Here is a 19815-nt window from a genome sequence, read left to right as displayed (position 1 = left end):
CGGTTAAGTTTCTAGAGAATTTTGGTTTTTTCCTTGGCCTTCATGCCTTTGGGTTTTTGAGGATATATGTTTATCCGAGCTGGGAGCCCTGCCTTTTATCTTGGCTAAATTTTTAATCGTTAGTATGCATTTTGGGTTCGGCACTCTTTAGCCGTCGTGCCCTCTGCCTCTTTATGAGGTCGGAACATGTTTACTGGCTGGGGTGCCCCGAGCTTTTCCTCGAGGTCGGAACCTAATTTGTTTCTTGATTTTTTTTTTTTTTTTTTTTTTTTTTTTTTTTTTTTTTTTTTTTTTTTTTTTTTTTTTAGGGTTCTCCTTTTTTGTGAGGTCGGAACCGTATCTTCTGCGAGGTCGACAATATTATGCCCCGAGCTTTTTCAGGTCGGAACCCGCTTTTTACGAATTTGTCCCTGCGTATGATAGGGGAAATTTTCATTTTTCGGGAGGCTCTTAAATCCTTCACCGACCATTATTTTCAGGAGATCTTACGAGATCCTGTTTGTTTTTTGCTCCGGGGTGATCCTGAGGATCCTGGTCTTTTTTATTTTATCCGGGAGATCTTGGGGATCCCGGTCTTGTTTGGTTACCCGGGAGATCTTGGGGATCCCGGTCTTGTTTGGTTACCCGGGAGATCTTGGGGATCCCGGTCTTTTTTATTTTATCCGGGAGATCTTGGGGATCCCGGTCTTGTTTGGTTACCCGGGAGATCTTGGGGATCCCGGTCTTGTTTGGTTACCCGGGAGATCTTGGGGATCCCGGTCTTGTTTGGTTACCCGGGAGATCTTGGGGATCCCGGTCTTGTTTGGTTACCCGGGAGATCTTGGGGATCCCGGTCTTTTTGTGGGAAAATCTTTTTGTGGGAAAATATTATTCATAAAGATAATCACATTGTATAAACAATTTTGCTCATTTTTATCGAAATACAATGCTTTTCTTACAAATATTTCAAGGGAAGTACCTTTTTAGATGCTTGATGTTCCAAGCGTGGGGTTCAGGATTTCCTTGCGTATCTTCTATTCGGTATACTCCTGGCTTGACCACTTTCGTCACTCTGAAAGGTCCTTCCCAGGTTGGCGCTAATTTTCCTGCAGCTGCTCTTTTCCCTGTAGCTTCTAGGTTTCTTAAGGTCAGGTCGCCTACCTTCAAGCTTCTTTCTCTGACCTTTTGATTATAATACCTCGCTGCTCGTTGTTGATAGGCAGCAGTTCGGATTTGAGCTTCTTCCCTCACTTCTTCCAGAGCATCCAGGTTGCTTCTCAATTTGTCCCCATTAGTGTCCTCACTAACGAATTGGACTCGATGAGTGGGAATCCGCAACTCGACTGGGACTACGGCCTCTGTGCCATAAGCAAGTGCAAATGGAGTTTCCTTTGTGGGCGCTCTGGGAGTGGTCCGGAGTGCCCATAGGATGCTATTGAGTTCTTCTGCCCAATTCTCCTTTGCACCATCTAACCGCTTCTTCAACCCTTGGAGGATAGCTCTGTTGGTAACTTCTGTTTGACCATTGGTCTGGGGATGAGCTACGGAGGAAAACTTATGCCATATTCCCATGTTCGTCGTGAAGGCTTTGAAAGTGTTGCAGTCAAATTGTCTACCATTGTCTGAGATAAGCACTCTGGGTATGCCAAATCTACAAACGATATGCCCCCATACGAAATCTATCATTTTACGAGCTGAGATGGTGGCTATAGCTTCTGCTTCTGGCCATTTAGAGAAGTATTCCACGGCCACCACTACAAATTTTCTTTGCCCCGTAGTCTTGGGGAAGGGTCCCAGGATATCGATTCCCCATTGTGAGAAAGGCCACGGACTGGATATGCTTGCCTGAGGAGTGGCAGGGGTCCTGATGGCATTAGCGAATCTTTGACATACGTCACATCTCCGAACAAACTCTTCTGCTTCTTTTTTGACCGTGGGCCAATAATATCCCTGCCTGAATATTTTGCTGGCTAACGTCCCTGCTCCCTCGTGAGCTCCGCATAGACCTCTATGAATCTCTTCCATTACCTTTGTGGCTTCTTCCGGACTCACACATCGGAGCCATGGGCTGGACTTTCCTTTTCTATACAAGGTTCCCCTTATTACTTGGTAGTTGGCCGCTCGAGCAGCTATCTTTCTGGCTTCGTCTTTATCCTCGGGGAGCTCGCCCTTCTCCAGGTACTTTAGATACGGGGTCATCCAGTTTGAGCTCTGTTCCACCTGCAGTACCGTGTTTGTCTTTTCAAATGCAGGGGTATGGACATGCTGTATGTACACTTCATCAGGGAGCTGCTCTAGCTCCTCTTTAGACAACCGACTCAGCAGGTCTGCCTCCTCGTTTTCTTCTCGAGGTATTCTTTGAAACCTGATGTTGATTCCTCGACTTGTGAACTCGGCTTCTAAAGTTTTTACCTTATCAAGGTAGCTTTGCATGATGGGGTCCCTGGCCTGATACACTCCCATCACTTGATTGATTACCAGCTGTGAATCACTATTTACTTCGAGGTCGGTTACCCCTATTTCCGAAGCTACCAACATCCCATTCACCAGGGCTTCATACTCGGCCACGTTATTAGAAGCTTTGAATTCTAGCCGCAAGGCATAACACACTTTAAAGCCCTCCGGCCCCTTAAGCATTATTCCAGCACCGCTGCCCTCAGCGCCTGATGCTCCATCAACATACAACTTCCAGCTGAATTCTTGAGAAAGCTCTCCCTCTCCCCCTTTTTTCGACATGCTTGAGGCTGATTCTCCTTTCTCCTTGTTGAATGTACACTCCGCTATAAAGTCAGCCAGGGCTTGAGATTTTATCGCTGTCCGAGGTCGATACTCCAGACAATAAGGGCTGATTTCCACGGACCATGCCAACATCCGTCCTGAAGTTTCCGGTCTGTGTAGTATCTTCTTTAAGGGTTGATCCGTCATTACAACTCCTTGATGACCTTCCAGGTAAACTTTGAATTTCCGGACCGCTAACAACAGGGCGTAGGCTATCTTTTCGATATTCGAGTATCTGACCTCAGCATCTCTGAGCACCTTGCTAACATAGAAAACAGGTTTCTGCTTCCCTTCTTCCACCCTTACTAAAACCGCGCTGACGGCCTGTTCTGAGGCTGCCAGGTATATCAGGAGTTCTTCTCCTTTTAAGGGGCTACTGAGCACGTGGGGCGAGCTAAGATATTTCTTCAACTCTGCAAAGGCTTTTTGGCAATCTTCTGTCCATTCAAAGTTTGGCATCTTTCTTAATTTCTTGAAGAATGGCAAGCATTTCTCTGCCGACCTCGACATGAATCGGTTGAGCGCCACTACTCTCCCGGTTAATCTTTGTACATCCCTTACACAGGTCGGATCCGGCATACTTAGTATAGCTTCCACCTTCTCCGGATTAGGCTCGATCCCTTTTCCGCTCACCATATACCCCAGGAACTTCCCTCCCCTGATAAAAAAGGCACATTTTGCTGGATTCAACTTCATTCTATATTGATCCAGCACCCCAAATACCTCCCTTAAATCGGCAACGTGTTGCTGGAAAGTTGAACTCTTGACCACCATGTCATCCACATACACCTCCACGTTTCTGCCAATCTGGTTTTTAAAGATCTTATTCATCAATCTTTGATAAGTTGCCCCGGCGTTTCTCAACCCGAAGGGCATAGCTCTGTAGCAGTAAGTCCCATCTTCGGTTATAAATGAGGTTTTTTCCTCATCCGAGCTTTCCATCGGGATTTGATGATAACCGGACATAGCATCCAAAGAAGACATGTAATCAAAACCGGCCGTTGAGTCGACCATTTTATTAATATCGGGGAGGGGATAACAGTCTTTAGGGCAGGCCTTGTTTAGGTCGGTAAAATCTATACACATCCTGTATTTGCCATTAGCTTTTTTGACTAACACAGGATTTGCTAACCACTGCGGGTACATTACTTCCCTAACAAAACCTGCCTCCTCTAGCTTCTGCACTTCCTCCCGGGTGGCCTGTTGTTTTTCTTTTCCCACTACTCTCTTCCTTTGCTTCACCGGTTTAGCTTCAGGGAGGACATTCAGCCGGTGCGTCATTACCTTGGGATCAATTCCCGGCATATCAGAGGGCTTCCATGCGAAGGTCGGCGCGTGACTCCGGATTAAAACCATTACTTCATCTTTCAGTTCTTGGGTGAGGTTGGCATTGAGGCTGAAAACTTTGCTTGCTTCTACTTCTGACAGGGAGAAAGTCTCCAGTTCTCCAACTGGCTCTGTCCGGGCCTCCTTGGTCTCATCCCTGACCTCCAGAACTTCCGAGTCAAGTGCTTCTCCAATTGAGCTCGGCTCTGCCACTGTAGCCAGGTATACAGCCCTTGCTTCTTCTTGACAGCCCCTAACTACTCCCACTCCTCCTTCTGTTGGGAATTTGAGTGCCAGATATCGGATGCTAGTGACAGCCTCGAAATCGAACAACGCCGGCCTTCCCAGAATCACGTTGTAGCACAATGGGAGTTTGGCTACCACAAATACCTCGTGATGAGTGCGAGCTCTTGGCGCCTCTCCCAAGGTGACAGCCAGTTTCACCTTTCCCTCAACGAACACCGGCGCACCCCCGATTCCTTTGATAGGTGACTGGTCTCGAACTAGCTGTTCCTCCGGAATTCCCATCTGCTGGAAAACCCGGTACGGCAGTAGGTTAACCTTACTCCCGTCATCTATCAGGACCTTCTTTACTCGGAAATTATTGATGACAGCCTCAATGACTAGTGCGTCATCGTGAGGCATCTGAATGCCTTGTGCATCTTCCGGAGAGAAAGTAATGGTCATAGGAGAATGCTCCATGATCTGCATGACTTCACCCTGGCTGATTTCCCCTTCTCGATTTCTCTTCTTTCCTCGACGGCTCATCCGTCCTCCTGTTCCTCCAACAATCATATTAATGGTCCCGCTGGATCCATCATTCACTGGCCCGGCTCCTGTTTTCCTCGGCATCTGGGTTGCCGGTCCGGGCTGAGGTCTCTGCCCCTCCGGTTTCTTAACGAAATTTTTGAGATGCCCCCTCTTTATTAACCTTTCAATCTCCGTAATCAGCTGGAAACAATTATTCGTATCATGACCGTGCGTCCGGTGATACTGACAGTACTTGTCAGGGTTTCTTTGGTCTGCCTCCGACCTCAGGGGTCTTGGCCACTGGAGAAAATCCTTATCTTGAACTGCTATGAGCACTTCGGCTCTGGAGGCGTTAAGGGGAGTTGGCTTTTCAGGAACCCACGGAGGAAGCGTTCTTGGTTCAAGCGCTCGTGGAGGGGGAGGAGGCCTTTGTTCCCTTCTCTCCCAGGCCTGCTTATACGGCTCAGGCCTCTTCCCATGCTTCCTCTCATGTCTCTCCGGCCTTTTCTCCTCCGGGGCTTTTTCTTTTGTTGCCATCCCTTTGGCAAATCTGCTTGTCACTAAGGCATCATCCTGCCTTATGTATTTCTCCGCTCTCTTCATTAACTCGGCCAGTGAGGTCGGAGGTTTCCTGCTCAAAGAGCCGAAAAACTCGGCAGAGGTTGTTCCCTTCTGCATAGCCTCCACTGCCCTTCCTTCGTCTAGCTCGGGAATCTGCAGGGCCTCCGTGTTAAAACGAGCAACGTATTCTCTAAGCGATTCTCCTGCCTTCTGCCTCACTGTTTCTAGATAACTCGTCTTTCTATCTGCTGGCACCCCGGCTATGAACCGGCTGATGAAACGAGTGGCCAGATCTCCGAAGCTTTTGATGCTTCCGGCCTCCAGACTATTGAACCATGCTCGTGCTGGTCCCGAAAGCGTTGTTGGGAATACCTTACACATCAATGCATCCGATAGAGTTTGCAACTCCATGAACGTTTTATAGTTCATGACATGCTCCCTCGGGTTGCCAGCTCCGTCATAGGCAGCCATTGACGGCATCATGAATTTCTTGGGGACAGTCTCTTGCTGTACCACCTTCGAGAAAGGAGAAGAAGTAGGCAAGGAAGTTAGGCTTTGATCCTTCTTACCTAGCTCGGCTAAGAGCTGTTCTTTCAACTTTTGCAATTTTTGGTTCATCTTCTCGTCTCCCGAGCTACCTTCCTCTTCCTCTTCCACTTCCGTTCCCGTCTCCGGGGTTGTTTCAGCGGCATAGTTATCTGCCTCCTCATTTTCTATCATTTCTTTCGCCCTCCTCGCATGGATTCGGGCCTGTGGTTCTTCTCCTTCTCCGGCATCATGGCTGTTTGTTCGGAGGTGGTCAGAGGTGGGTCGGGGCTCATTGGTTCTGGGTTCCTCTACTACTGGGAGTGCATTCACTGGGGTGCTAAGACCCCTCTGTTGCATTATCTGCCCCAACCAGTGAGCAGTGGTTTGTAACTGGAGAGCCATGGTTTGAATGTCCTGGTTGGACAGGGTCATAGTGGGAGCATTCCCTGCCAAGCTTGGTGGTGGATTAGGGGGAACAAGTGTTTGGTTATTCATCGCTGTGGGGCTAGAAAAAGAAAACTGCTGCCCTTCTTGGGCAGAGCTCAGGTCATTTGGAATGTTAAGGTTACTTTCTTGGTGGTTTGCCATCGTGGATCTCAGTGGGTTTTGAAAGTGGAAACTCTGGTGATGAAAAGATCTCCTTCGTTTTCCCACAGACGGCGCCAATTGATAATTTGAGATCCAATAGAGTAGGGTTTTACAAGGGTTTTGTATTATAGAATGATGGTTAATACAGCTTTCTTAGACTTCCCTCCAAAACTTGCTTTGTCTGGGGAGGGTGCTCCCCTTTTATCCTTTTTGCTTTGCTCATGGTGAAGTGTAAAGGCCTCTCCGTGATTGGGACACGCGGCTCTGGCATGCAGATTTGGGTGTACGAGGGTATCAGCCGCCTGCTCCATGCGTAACGGCCTCTGATTCTCTCCATGCGTACATCCGTGCGGATCTGCCAGGCTGTCTGAGTTGGGTCTGGACACTGGGCTGGGCTGAGAGTCGGGCCAGATGCTGAGCCCAAGAGGAGAGGGCTTGCTTGGCGCGGGTCGGGCCGGCCTGAATGGAGGAGATGGGTGAGCCCGGCCTTTGAAGGCATACGGGTCAGGCTTGTCTCGCGTGTGTGGGCCTCTGCTTGATGGGCTTTTGGCTATAGTCGAGGCCCTGGTCCGGAGTTAAGAAATCCAGCGGTTATCATATCAAGTGCGGTATTTAAAAAAAAAAAAAAAGAGAATTTTTATTGTAACCAACATTATGAAATTAAAGAGGTAAATAGGGCTCAGCTTTCAATTTTGATTAAAAATAACATCGAACTTTTAATCCTAAATCATACATTTTTTTATAAATCTCAGCGAACATATATATTCATTTTTTTAAAATTGAAAATTTAGCCGAACATAGCACCAGCATGAAGCACCGCTCTGCCAACCAAGCAGTGTCGTCAGACCTCCAGGGTCGCCGCATTGCATCGCCTCACCTCCAGTGCACAACATCTCCGATCTAGCTGCAACCCCTCTCTCCATTGTTGCGGTCCCACACTCTAGCGTTGCAGCCCCGCATTCCAGCACTACAACAACTAACCTCCAGCGTGCAACAATCTCTCTCTTACGTCACTACCACACAGCCCAATCTAGTGGTACAGCCCGCATTCCAGCGACGAAGCACCACACCTTCGTCACCCAACACTATCATCATTTTTAAATTTTACTTTGTAATATTACTGTTATTTTTTTTTTTTTTTTGCAATTGTAACCTTATTTTTGTTAAATTTCCATATGAATGATTGAAATTGAGTTTTTATTGATATATAAATTTAGTTTTGGGATTTATTTGATCAAAAATTCTAATAAACAAAAGGAATAGAGAGAGGAGAAGAAGTAAAAAATCAATTTTAAATCGAATCGAATTAATTTTTTTGATTTGATTTGATTCGATTGTTTATATAATTCAATTCGAATTGATATTAAATATAATAAAAATTAGGGAAGAGCATATATCGATTTGAATCAAAAAATTAAATTGAACCGATCAATTTCGGTTTAATGATTCGGTTAATCAGAATATTCGATTTGATTTGATTAATATTTTTAAGCTTATTAGTTTTCAATTCGGTTCGGTTTAAACGTGTTAAATAACTGACAAATCGAATAATCGATTATATATATATTTTTATTATGTGAAATACTGATTTTATATGTATTTTTAAATTTATATATATTTATATAGATTTTTTTAACTATTATCATTATATATTTAAATAATATTTATTGATAAATTTATATGAAATATTTATTAAATTATTCTACATGCGAAGTATAAATTTTTTTTTAAAAAAATACAGATTTCGATTTAAAGTAATCGAATTGAATCGAATCGATTTTTATCTGTTCGATTTGATTTGGTTATATCTTCAAAATCAATTTTTTTATTTTTAATATTTTCATCATTTGATTTTCAGTTTTTTCAGTTTGGTTCGGTTTAAAATCGAATCGACCAATTGCACGTCCTAATAAAAAATTACTTTTTAATTTATTCAATTCGATTCGATTTTAAACTAAACTGACCAATTAATCAGGCTTATTCCACAACCTATTAAATTAAGACTAAATATTATTATTTATACTGATCGCTCCATTAAAAATAAAGCGTTTTTAATAAGTATTTGTATCACCAATTCTCAACCTTATTTAAAAGAGAATAATGTTAAATTATTCATTTCAAATAAATTTTACTTTAACACATTTAACTAAAAATATATTTAAAAAATTAATAACTAAAACTTAAGAAAAATGACTGGATATTTAAAACATATAAAAAAAAAACAAAACCATTTTTATTGAACAAAGAGAGTATTACATTATTTTATATATATATAAAAAGAGCACTACTTTATCATTATTAATTATAGAGTTTAATTCTGATGAATAATTGTATTTTTTTTTTTTATGTTACTCCCAAAAATTACTTAATGGCTGAACTGCATAATCTTATTAATATTCTTCTCCTTCGCTTAATCATGTGATTCTTTGTATTTTAGACTCATGTGACTTCAATAACAAAATTAAATCAAATTAAAATCAACACCAAAATTAAATCAAAACAAAATCATATTTAAGATTAACTTTTTTATAAAAAAAATAGAATTAATGAACCAATTTTAATTTAAATCTATTATCCATCAATTCATAGCCATGTTATAAATTTGTAGTCATCACATGCACTGCACCATCGCTATCTCTTAACTAGCTGTTGCATACAAATATAACAAAAAATAATTGGTTTATTCATCTACCACACTTATATTGAAATCAATTTCTAAATCAGTCTCTGATTTCTTTATATAGTACCAACTTGGTCAAAATTACAACTTAACTAATTTAATTTTTTCAGATTAAATTATACAGTTGTAACTACAGAAACTAATCCCCTGACCAGACCCAAAAAAAAAAAAAAAAAAAACCTAATAATTGAAGGAAAAAAAATGAATAGTAGGGCAACTTTCATTTGCCCTATTAATAAAAGTTCCCAACTTTTCCCCTTTTTTTTTCTCTTTCTACTATTTTTTGGAATGTGAAACCATAACTTCTCCCCAAAGAATGACATATATTTACAGAAATGCCCTCCCTCTCCCTCTTGTCTGTCTCTACTGAACAATTAGAATTGCACTCCTAATATCTGTTTTAGTTTTGCCTAAACCCAAATCCATTACCCGATTGAGCCGAGTATCTAAACCCATACGGGTCAAGCGGGTTAGAGAAGTTGTGAGTCGACAAGCCCGAATTTTGTTGAAACACACCCACGTTATCAACTCTCTGAGTTCTCACTCCGCTATGAACCTCCTCTTCAATAGAGTTGATGCTCAACTTTGAACCCGAGAGTCCAGTTTGTTGCGGTAACGAAGGAACATACATGTCGTTACTGTTACTGGGATAATTCACCATCCCTTGAGTTTGGGTATGTGTTTGCCCGCTTGGAACGAGTTCAGGCCCCGAATTCAACCCAGCAAGACTGGCCCAATCGAAATTACCAGAACCCAAACCATTAAAGTTGAGTTTCTCTTCAAGAGGCTGCGTTGTTTTTAGTGAGTTGGTGGCAGGTAAAGCAAAGAAACGGTCGTCGATCTCTGGCAACGAATCCAAAACATCATCCAGATGGGAAGAGGAAGAAGATGATGATCCATTGTTGCTATACTCTTTGCTCGAAAAACTTGAAATTGGCTTTTGAGCACCCGAGTTTTTCTTATAGATACGACATAGAACCCAATCATCAAGCTGCCAGCACAGGAAACAAAAATTCAATAACAAAGTACTTAAAATTCACAAATTACACCAAAAACGTGAAGAACAGGTTGGTTTCAATACCCTTGAGCTCCCCATTTTGCGAGAGGATTCTAAGAGGCGATACTCGTGCATGATCCAATTCGTTTTAGTCCCTTTTGGAGCTTTGCCAACGTAGAACACTAAAGCTTTCTTGATACCAACTTTACGCCCTTCTGTGGTGATAATTTTATCGGTTCCAGTGGCCTTCCAATATCCGGATCCTGCAACCCGATTGGGTCGTGACCCGTTTGGATACTTTCGGTCTCTAGGGCTGAAAAAGTACCATTCTTTCTCCCCAAACAATGCTTTGCCTGTAACACATGAACAGGAGCAAACAAAACCCAATCAGTAAAATAAACGTTAAACAGAATCATGGGTAAAGTTCTTGCCAGGATGAAATCTTACTTGGTAAGACCCACGGATCAAACTTGTATAAGTCGATTTCACCAATAATTTGCAAAGAAAATTGGTGACCAGCAACTTTCTTGCACAAATACTGCACCAGAAGCTCCTCATCGGTCGGGTAGAACCGAAAACCCGGAGGTAAGCTCAATTGAGAAAGGGGGTCAGTTTCTTGCACTCCCATTTTCAGGCCGCAAATTTACAATCTTTAGACAGGAAATCAGAATGAAATGTTTGTTTGGTTTGAGAGAAAATGGGCTAGAATTTTCTCTGTTTTTCTTCTTTTCTTTTTCCCCTTTTTCCCTTGGATTTACGGCATGGGAGCTGTTTATATAGGGTATAGTAACAGAGAGATAAGTACGGTCGTCCTTTTCTCACTGTTGAATTGAAGGGACCCACTTTATGCTTATCACCGTTAAAAGGAGGCCACGTGCCTCCATCATGCGGCCGACCTTATCCAAGAGGCACTAGAGTAAGATAGATAGAGAGAGAGGGCTCTCTTCGGTGCATGAACCATCACGAAAGGCATAATGAGTCACCAATATGATGGACACGTGTTAACACTGAATGGATATTCTAGAAATCTAAAAAAGGAGGTATCCATTTTCCACGATCCGAAATTAAAAATGTAAACGGGTGAAATATCGAACAAAATTAAACTATTTAAATTTAAATTTAAATTTAATTTATATTAATAATATTTAAACTATTAAAAATTAATTTAAATTATATAAATTCATTTCAAATTCTATTATTATTATTATTATTTAAATAAATGTGAATTCATTTAATTTTATATATTTTAATTAGTAATTTATATAAAAATATTTTTTATTAATAATTTTCATATAAAAAATTTTAATATTTTTAAAAAATATTTAAATTTTAATCTTTTAAATAAAAATACATAAAAAATTTATAAATATTATTATAAAATATTTTTTATATTAAATTAATTATTTATATAAATAAATTTAAATAGTATATTTATACAGAAAACTTAAACTCAATTTAAATCTATAATAGATTATTTTAAATTTAAATTCGTTTGAAATTTAATTATAATTATTTTAAATTTTTTATTAAAGTTTTATAAAATAAAATATTTAAAAATATTTATTATTTTTATTTAAAATTTAATTTAAAAAAATAAAAAAATTTTTAATTGGCTAGAATGCATTTTTCACATGATGACACGTGAATTATTGCTTTACTGAAGTTAGGCCGGAATTTATTTTTCTTCTTTCTAAAGAGAAGAGAGTGAAAGGGCAACCAAAAAAAAGCGAATACAATTGAGGTTGAAATTTTGGCACGTTTACATGCGCGTTGCCCTTTTTTCCCCCTTTTTGTAGGAGAAGGATTGCAGATTAGGGTTTCTTTCACTCAAACATCTCTGCGAATTAGCTTCCAACTATAATTTAACAAATGGGTTTGAAATTTTATTTCAAATTAAAAAAATACGTTTTCCATTTCAAAACTCCGAATGCTGATTTTGACTAATTAAAAATTAAATTATTTTTTCAAAATTGAATGATTGAAGAGAGTAAACTATTTGGCTAGATTCCATGGTTTTAATGTAAAAAGGTTTTGACGCAATGATGGCGTTAGGTCAAATTCAGAACGGGCACATAGTTATGACTAGATTGTTCTCATGATTAGGGTTTTTTTTTTAAAAAAAAATTATTTTAATTTTATTTTAGAAATTTAATGACGTGGAATAATTTCAGAATAAAGAATATCTAAAAATAGAATTATAGAATTGTTTGGTGGGTCAAAAGATCAAGTAGATGGGCACTGATGAAAAATATGATGACACGTGGTATTTTATAGTCTGTCCAGATTTGAAATTCTCTAAATTTTGGTAAAAATTTCCGTCATTTTATTTTAAATGCCACGTGCAGATAAATTTGTATGATAGCAACAAATGGAGCGTTGCCATTGGATGAAAAAGCTGTAGCTGTCATGAAAATGAAGATTCGGATTCTTGTACCTACTTTTTTCCTTTTTAAAATTTTTATTTTCATTTTTGCTGCGAATCTGTTTTTTTTTTTATATGATAGTTCCTATTGTGGGGAAATGTACACGTGGAATTGAAATCCTTGCCCCTCAAAACTCAAAGTCTAAATTTGACTCGGATTATTACTCGATGACGGCCCAATAAATTAGTGATCTACTGGGGATGTGGTTTTCCCATAGATTGATTCTTCTGGCATGCAGGAATTGTGAAGCTGATTTAATTTGGATTGCCGACGAAATTTCCTTGGACTTGACCGACGTCGTCTGTCGTGTAAAGCTATGATAAGCATTGAAAAAAAAAAATTGAATAATCGAACTAGGAGCTAGATATTCTCATGACAAAAAAAACATCCTCAACCAAATAATTTTTAGGTGCTGGACCAATTATATGATTAATTTTACTTAACTATGCAGGTTTAATAATATATTAAAATTTAAATTAATTAACGAAAATGCGTTTAATATAAAAAAATATTATTAACAATTACTTTTTTTAATAAAAATAGTGATATATAATCTTAAAAGTTTCTAAAATTAAATAATTGTTCAATTAAATCGGCGTAAGGGTGAATGATTATCCATTGAAAAACTATCAAACAATTTAAAATATTGGACCAAGTCAAATAGAAATTTGTTAGAAATTATGAGGGGAAATTGGGATTACAGTTTTGCTGTGAGAAAAGAAGCTGAAAGCCATTGAATTCAAATGCAGCAGAAAAAGACTAATATAAATGCACATGGAAAACAAGTTTAAAGCAGCATGAGAATTCCCGATTGTTGAATTTTTCTCCTTTTTTTTAAGACAATTTGTAAATAAAATGGAAAAAATTTGATGTAAATATATTATTTTACTAGCATAAATGGACCTTTTTAACTAGACTTTTCCTGCTCTACTACTCTAATTTCAACAAAAGTGCTTAAAATCCTAACATAAAAATAAATTAATTTAGCTAAAAAATCCATATTCCATGAAAGTTCCAAAGTCATAGCTTGAAAATCAAGTTCAATGTTTCAACACAAATATCACATATCAACCGACCTGCCAACTTCCTGGAATATATTTCCACATGTATTAATAGTTTCTGGGAAAATAATTTTTATATAAAAATATTTTCAAATAAAATAATTTATTTTATATTATTTGATTTAAATTTAAAAAAATAAAATATATCGGTGATAGTAAATTGCCATCCCATGCATATTTTAAAATAAAAAGTAATATAGCTAAAGCTTAAAATTATTAAAAAGAGAAATAAGATTTTTTTTTTCTTATTCACAATAAAGTAATTAATTATAAAAATTGAGCTGTAATCTAAGCATGAATGGGGCTTCTAGTGGCAGAACAGTGAGCTCAACCTTGTGAGGTGGCTGTCCCATTACATTAATGTTATAAATTTCAGAACATAGGAATTGAAATTAAGCACATGTTTTCTTGTTTTATTTTGTCTCTTCACAGTGAACAGTGAGATTAGGGAGGGCCCCATTTTATTAATAAAAGCAACCACTAACTAGAGTAGACAAACCACCTTTTGTAACGTCAAATCTCTCAAGTTTGACCACCGCCTCATTGGTTCATAGTTTTTATTTAATTAAAAAATTTTAAATTTTTTATTAAACTATTTCTTTATATTAAAAATACATTAACTCGTCATTTCTTTTAAAAAATGCAGTTAATTATTTAATATTTTTCCATCATTAACTGTTTAGTTAGCCCATTTATTCAAACAGTTGATAATGTATAACATGATTAAAATGTTATTGTCATCAATTTATCTTCATAATTTTAAAATAAAATTATTTAAAAAATTAAATAATTAATTTCACTAAATCACAGTTTTTTTTTATTTTAATGTAAAGTATGATCAAATATTCAAAAATACACGTTGCTTGGAAACGTATAGCAAACAAGGATACCTCATCAATTCGGCGTGTGCTGTCTTAGGATCAAGAAGCAGTTATATTTTATTTAGTTTTTTATTTTTAATATTTATCTTCTTACTCTCATTTTGAAATAAAATTTTTTTAAAAATTTAATTTAATTATTATTTTTATTAAATTTGAGTCAAATCTAACTCACCCAAAAACTAACTCAAGGGAAGGAGTGTCTATAGCCCATATAAGAGATACATTATCCCTTTATACAAGGACGTGCGATTCACCAGTTTTCATAAAATTCTTATTTAAAATTAAAATTTTATAAAATTCAATTCAATTAATTTTTTTAATAAAATTTTTATTTAGAATCAAAACATTCAAAATTTCTTTAACTTGAAAATTTTCACTATTAATATTATTAAATAATTCATATTATTTATGAGTTTAATAATATTTTAAAGTAAATATTAAAAAATAATAAATAAAGTAAAAAAAGAAAACTTTATAAAAAAAAAACATTCCTCTCAACCTTATAACAATATATACGTAAAATAAAAAGATATATAAATTTATTGATAATAATAATTTAATTAAATAATTTTTATTTTATTTTTAAATATAATATATCATAAAATTTTGATTCTCAATATAAAATATTGATCTTTATTTTTATATATGAATTTGTTTTTATTCAAATTCATTATTTTTTTAGAAAATAATTTACCTTACAATAAAATTTCAATAAATAGAACTTAAATATTAAAAAAATATTCTATAATAAAATACAATTAAGGATTTCTTCAATCAATTTAAGTTTAAATAGAATAATAATATAATGAAATTAAAACTTTTAAATAGCAAAAAATTGTTATTATTTTTTTAAAATTAATTTAACTTATGATAAAATTTCAATATAAATAATTTAAATTTTAAGAGAATTCTTTTACAATTAAATTTAATCAACTATAATTTAAATTTTTAGAGATTTTTTCAATCAATTTAAATTTAAATAGAATATTAATATAATTAAATAATTAAATTAAAAATTTTACATAATAAAATTATAATTAACAAAACATAGTAGAAATAATTTAATGAGTCTCAATATTCTTCCATCTTTCCACTTTTATATTATTCAGAAATTTAATATAAATCTGTATTGCATTTAACTTTAATTAAGGATTTTATTATTAATCAAATATAATAATATTTAAAAATATAAATATTTGTAAATATTAAATTATATAATTCAAATATAATATTAATTACATAATCGCCAAAATGTGCAAGAAAACTATTAATAAAAATACCCATCTCTTGCAAAAAGTCATTCTATATAATTGGGCCAAGCCTCTCAAAAGAGCTTCGGCTCCGACTTGGGCATAGGCTCTCGGCACTGAAATTATAACGCATTCAAAGTAAAATAAAAAAAAAAAAAAAAAGCAAAATTAAAATTAAATTCTAAGGCTGTTGCTATTTTTTTTTTCTTTTTTTTACTTGATTCAATATTTGCCTCTGTAAATCAATTTACCTCTCCAATACAACCAGCAGGAAGCAAAAAAAAAAAAAAAAAAAAAAAAAAAATCGAATTTCTGAAATGCTTGGTCTACTTATTGAAACTAGGAAGGGAGACCCAGATATGCAGATTTTTTCTTTAATACGAACTATTTTTTAGTGACTCCAACTCTCATAAGAGCAAGATAAGCAATTATCCTGTAACCCACAAGCATAATCCCCAGAGCAATAGCAGAGACAACTTGCTTATCGAGTCCTATAACTTTTATTCCAGGATAATCCCCAACTAAACAAACACCCCCACCATTACCACATGGGTATTTGTCAGTAGCCTTGTACTGAGATCCCAGCAAGAGCTTGTACGTGTACTGGCTAATGGAGATGTACTTAATCCATGCAATGAACACAGGAACATGTTGAACGTAGTACCCACCTGCTAGTAGGAACGATAACATGATCACTGATGCTAGTGTTGTTGCAGATTTTTGGTCCATCACCATTGCTCCGAGAGCCAGGCCGAGACCTTGGGCTGCTAGAACATTGTACAAGACTACGAATAAGGTTCGCAAGAAGTTTTCAGCTGTGCCTTTAAGGCCTGCCATCCAGTAGGTTATGGCGACGAAAATTGTCGGAAGAACAAGCTCCATTGGCAGGTCGCTTACCATTCTTGACATGAAATATGATGACAGCCTATACATTCCTGAAGATCTCTCTTTTGCCAGCATTCTGCGTTCTTGAGGGAACGTGAAGATGGCTTGAAATAGAGGATAGAAACCCCAGAAGCCAGAGTAGAAAAAGAGAAGCCCAATCTGCATATGATGAGCTTAAACATCAGTACCCCTTAAACAAAAAACAAAAATCTTTCAATGTACAATCTCATGTGGGAGAGTTATTTTTACTTGATCTTGCAAGTGCGATGTATCAGATTGCCACCATAGTAAACCTGCAAGTAATGCTACTATTAAGATTTGGCCAATCTTGAGACTAGAAAAGGATTCATGCCTCCTTTCTTTCACTCCCCTTCTAAACAACACTGCGAATTGTTGCCACCAAGTTGTGGCCCAGCCTGCGAACTGCTTATCACTTTCTCCATCTTGAAGGTGATTGTCATTTTCATGAACCTCTGCCTTCAATTTGTCTGCAAGATTGCTCTTATAGGCAGAAACTAGAGACTGCTTGACCGTAGCTTGGTTGTCACAAACATCGGTGTATGATGCTACGCCTACAAAACGAGCAAGAAAATTGCATGCATGTTTCTTTATCAGGAACCAGTTTACATACAAGAAGCAAGCAATGAGGATTAACACTAGGAAACCATGAATCTGAAAGCATGTAAAATTAGTAAACCTCGGACAGTTTTTAATGGATTAAGTTAAAGATCACTCTTCAATTTATATACCATTTGCAAGATCCAAAACGAAATCCGAAGGGTTCATGGCAACTGAGGGCGTATATCCAACGCTAGAGAAGTAATCCATAATTTCTGATCCTTTCCCAAAATACAAAGGGTTCCCATCAGATAACAATAGAACCTTATCAAACATGTAAAAAAGCCTACTTGAAGGCTGGTGAATTGTCATCACGATGGTTCTTCCTCCTTTAGCTTGCTCCCAAACTGTGGACACAATCCTTTGAGCTGTTGTAGAATCAAGACCTGAAGTTGGTTCATCTAAAAATAGAAGGCTTGGGTTTATAAGCATTTCTTGTCCTATACTAACTCTTTTACGCTCACCTCCTGAAACCCCTCTCATGAATGATCCTCCTATTATGCTATTTTTGCACTTGGTTAATCCAAGTTGAGTAATTACAGCCTCTGCCTGCATGATTTTGTCTTCTTTTGTTAGATTATTAGGTAATCTAAGAAGGGCAGTGAAGACTAATGTTTCAGTGACAGTCAAGTGAGGATAGAGAACATCATCTTGAGTAACGAATCCTGTGTTTCGCTTAATTGCATTAGAGAAACGCTTGCCATTGTAGGTTATGGTTCCCCTGAGTTTTCCACCGAGTTTGCCTCCCAAGGCAGTCAACAGCGTCGTTTTGCCACTCCCTGAAGGTCCTAACATGGCTAGCATCTCACCTGGCAGTACAATGCCTGTGATTCCTCTTAAGATCACTTTTTCTTCAAGTTTCATTCTCTTTTGACATGAGCCTCTTTTTTTCAGTGAAACCTTGTAGACCACATCCTCAAACTGTACAATAAATACACCCAATTTTCCCAGGTTTAGAAATTGTTTCACTACATCCTATACATGGAGAATACTTGAACAAACAAAATCTTACATATGCAAATAAATCTCGTTTCAAGTAATACGTTCATATCACAAGATAATCCCACTAAAAAGAGAAAAAAAAAAATTATACCTTCAAAGTAACAGGATGATTAGCTTTCTTAAAGATGGCGGCTACTTCTGCGTCTGCTTCATCTTCATGCTCTTCATGCTCTTCATGATTAGCTTGTGCTTCAATATCCGTCATCTCATGCTCCATTATTAAAAATACAAACTTTGCTTCTCTTTCGCTTCTGTAAACCTAAAAGATCGAAAGAGAAGATGAAAAAAAATCGAGGTTTATATATTTTACGAGGATCAAGAAGTCCTTCCCTTGATTAAATCAATAGTGGGTGATTATTTGTGATCAATAATATGAAGCGATGAGGCATGTGTGGATCGTATGCGTATGAAAAAAGGGAAGCAGGAAAGAGAGAAAGAGTAATAGAAGAGGTTCATGCGAGAGAGATGAGAGATGAGAAGGAGGGTTTTGGCCGGGTAATGTGTTGAACCATTCACGGCTCTATTAATGGGTTGGCTTCCAACTCTCTTGTTTGCTTCATCGCCGTGTTCACAGCTTCTCTCTCTCCTTTTTCTGTTATGATTACGATTCTTTTATAATTTTTTTTTTCAAGAATTTCTCCATATAAAGATCTATTTAATAATCAGATTTCTAGTCTTCTAGCTTAATTTCCAATTATATAAAAAATAATTCCATCATCAGTTAGCATGAATTACAAACTCACACTTCTTTCCTTAATTATTGAAATTAATTACCAGTAATTAAATTTAATTACTTTCCGTTTTATTAATTTTAAAATAATTAAAATTTTCTTTTAAAATATATAATTTTTATTTTAATTAAAATATTAAATTTTGATATTTTAAATTAAAAAATAATATTATATTTTTAAAAATATAATATTATATTATTTTTAACAAAATTACATAAATTTAATGAAAAAAATTGAATTGAAATTAGTTAGTGCTTGTGTCAACGTACAGTAATTAAATTAAATTAAAATAATTTTTAATAATTAATATATAGCATTGCGACAACTCCTCCTAATCCCTAACAGATTTTGAAGGAGGCACGTGCTTGTTACACATACACATTTAAGATATTTATTTTTCTTTTCCATGGTAATAAGATTTTCTGAGTTTTATTAATTTTTCCATTTTGAGAAATGTTTTCTATATTTGGAACTGCATTAGCATCACGTAACCATCAACATACACTTACTGTGTTTTCTTTATTACTTCAGATATATATATTCATTCCAAAGCTTACTTTTTTCCCAAAAATGAAAACTACTCCATTGCTGGAAAATCAGCAATTGCAGATGAAGTTAAGCCTAACAAGAAATTAAAAAAAAAAAAAAACCCATTTTTTCTTATAAAATTTTCATTAATTTTGTAAAAATTCATTTTAATTTATTTTTTTTATAAAATGAATTATATTAAATGGAGTGAAAAAAAAAGTCCTCTACCAAATTAGTTTGGATGTTATA

General features: G+C 36.3%; 2 protein-coding genes across 2 annotated transcripts; both read right to left on the bottom strand.

Annotated features, from left to right (window-relative positions):
- Positions 1-9172: 9172 nt before the first annotated feature.
- On the bottom strand, positions 9173-10944 carry LOC110610532 (NAC domain-containing protein JA2L). Its single transcript, XM_021750493.2, has 3 exons — positions 10635-10944; positions 10272-10540; positions 9173-10181 (listed from the first exon to the last, which is right to left on the bottom strand). The coding sequence occupies exons 1-3, from the start codon at positions 10813-10815 to the stop codon at positions 9591-9593; spliced, it is 1041 nt and encodes a 346-aa protein (XP_021606185.1). The 5' UTR covers positions 10816-10944; the 3' UTR covers positions 9173-9590.
- Positions 10945-16186: 5242 nt separating this feature from the next.
- Positions 16187-18512, bottom strand: LOC110612362 (ABC transporter G family member 9). Its single transcript, XM_021753130.2, has 4 exons — positions 18399-18512; positions 17437-18226; positions 16937-17259; positions 16187-16846 (listed from the first exon to the last, which is right to left on the bottom strand). The coding sequence occupies exons 1-4, from the start codon at positions 18510-18512 to the stop codon at positions 16187-16189; spliced, it is 1887 nt and encodes a 628-aa protein (XP_021608822.2).
- Positions 18513-19815: the final 1303 nt, after the last annotated feature.

The sequence above is a fragment of the Manihot esculenta genome, chromosome 3 (genome assembly GCF_001659605.2).
Source record: "Manihot esculenta cultivar AM560-2 chromosome 3, M.esculenta_v8, whole genome shotgun sequence".
NCBI lineage: Eukaryota > Viridiplantae > Streptophyta > Magnoliopsida > Malpighiales > Euphorbiaceae > Manihot > Manihot esculenta.
Note: the sequence above shows the minus strand (reverse complement) of the source record. Positions and strands in the feature narration are given on the sequence as shown.

Excerpts from the sequence above, each read along its gene's own strand:
- LOC110612362 (XM_021753130.2), bottom strand. The coding sequence starts at position 18,512 with ATGACGGATATTGAAGCACAAGCTAATCATGAAGAGCATGAAGAGCAT. Across the intron at positions 18,227-18,398 it reads ATCATCCTGTTACTTTGAAG|TTTGAGGATGTGGTCTACAA; the intron begins GTATAATTTTTT and ends TTTATTGTACAG. Across the intron at positions 16,847-16,936 it reads CATCGCACTTGCAAGATCAA|ATTGGGCTTCTCTTTTTCTA; the intron begins GTAAAAATAACT and ends CATCATATGCAG.
- LOC110610532 (XM_021750493.2), bottom strand. The coding sequence starts at position 10,815 with ATGGGAGTGCAAGAAACTGACCCCCTTTCTCAATTGAGCTTACCTCCG. Across the intron at positions 10,541-10,634 it reads TGATCCGTGGGTCTTACCAA|GCAAAGCATTGTTTGGGGAG; the intron begins GTAAGATTTCAT and ends CATGTGTTACAG. Across the intron at positions 10,182-10,271 it reads GCAAAATGGGGAGCTCAAGG|CTTGATGATTGGGTTCTATG; the intron begins GTATTGAAACCA and ends CTGTGCTGGCAG.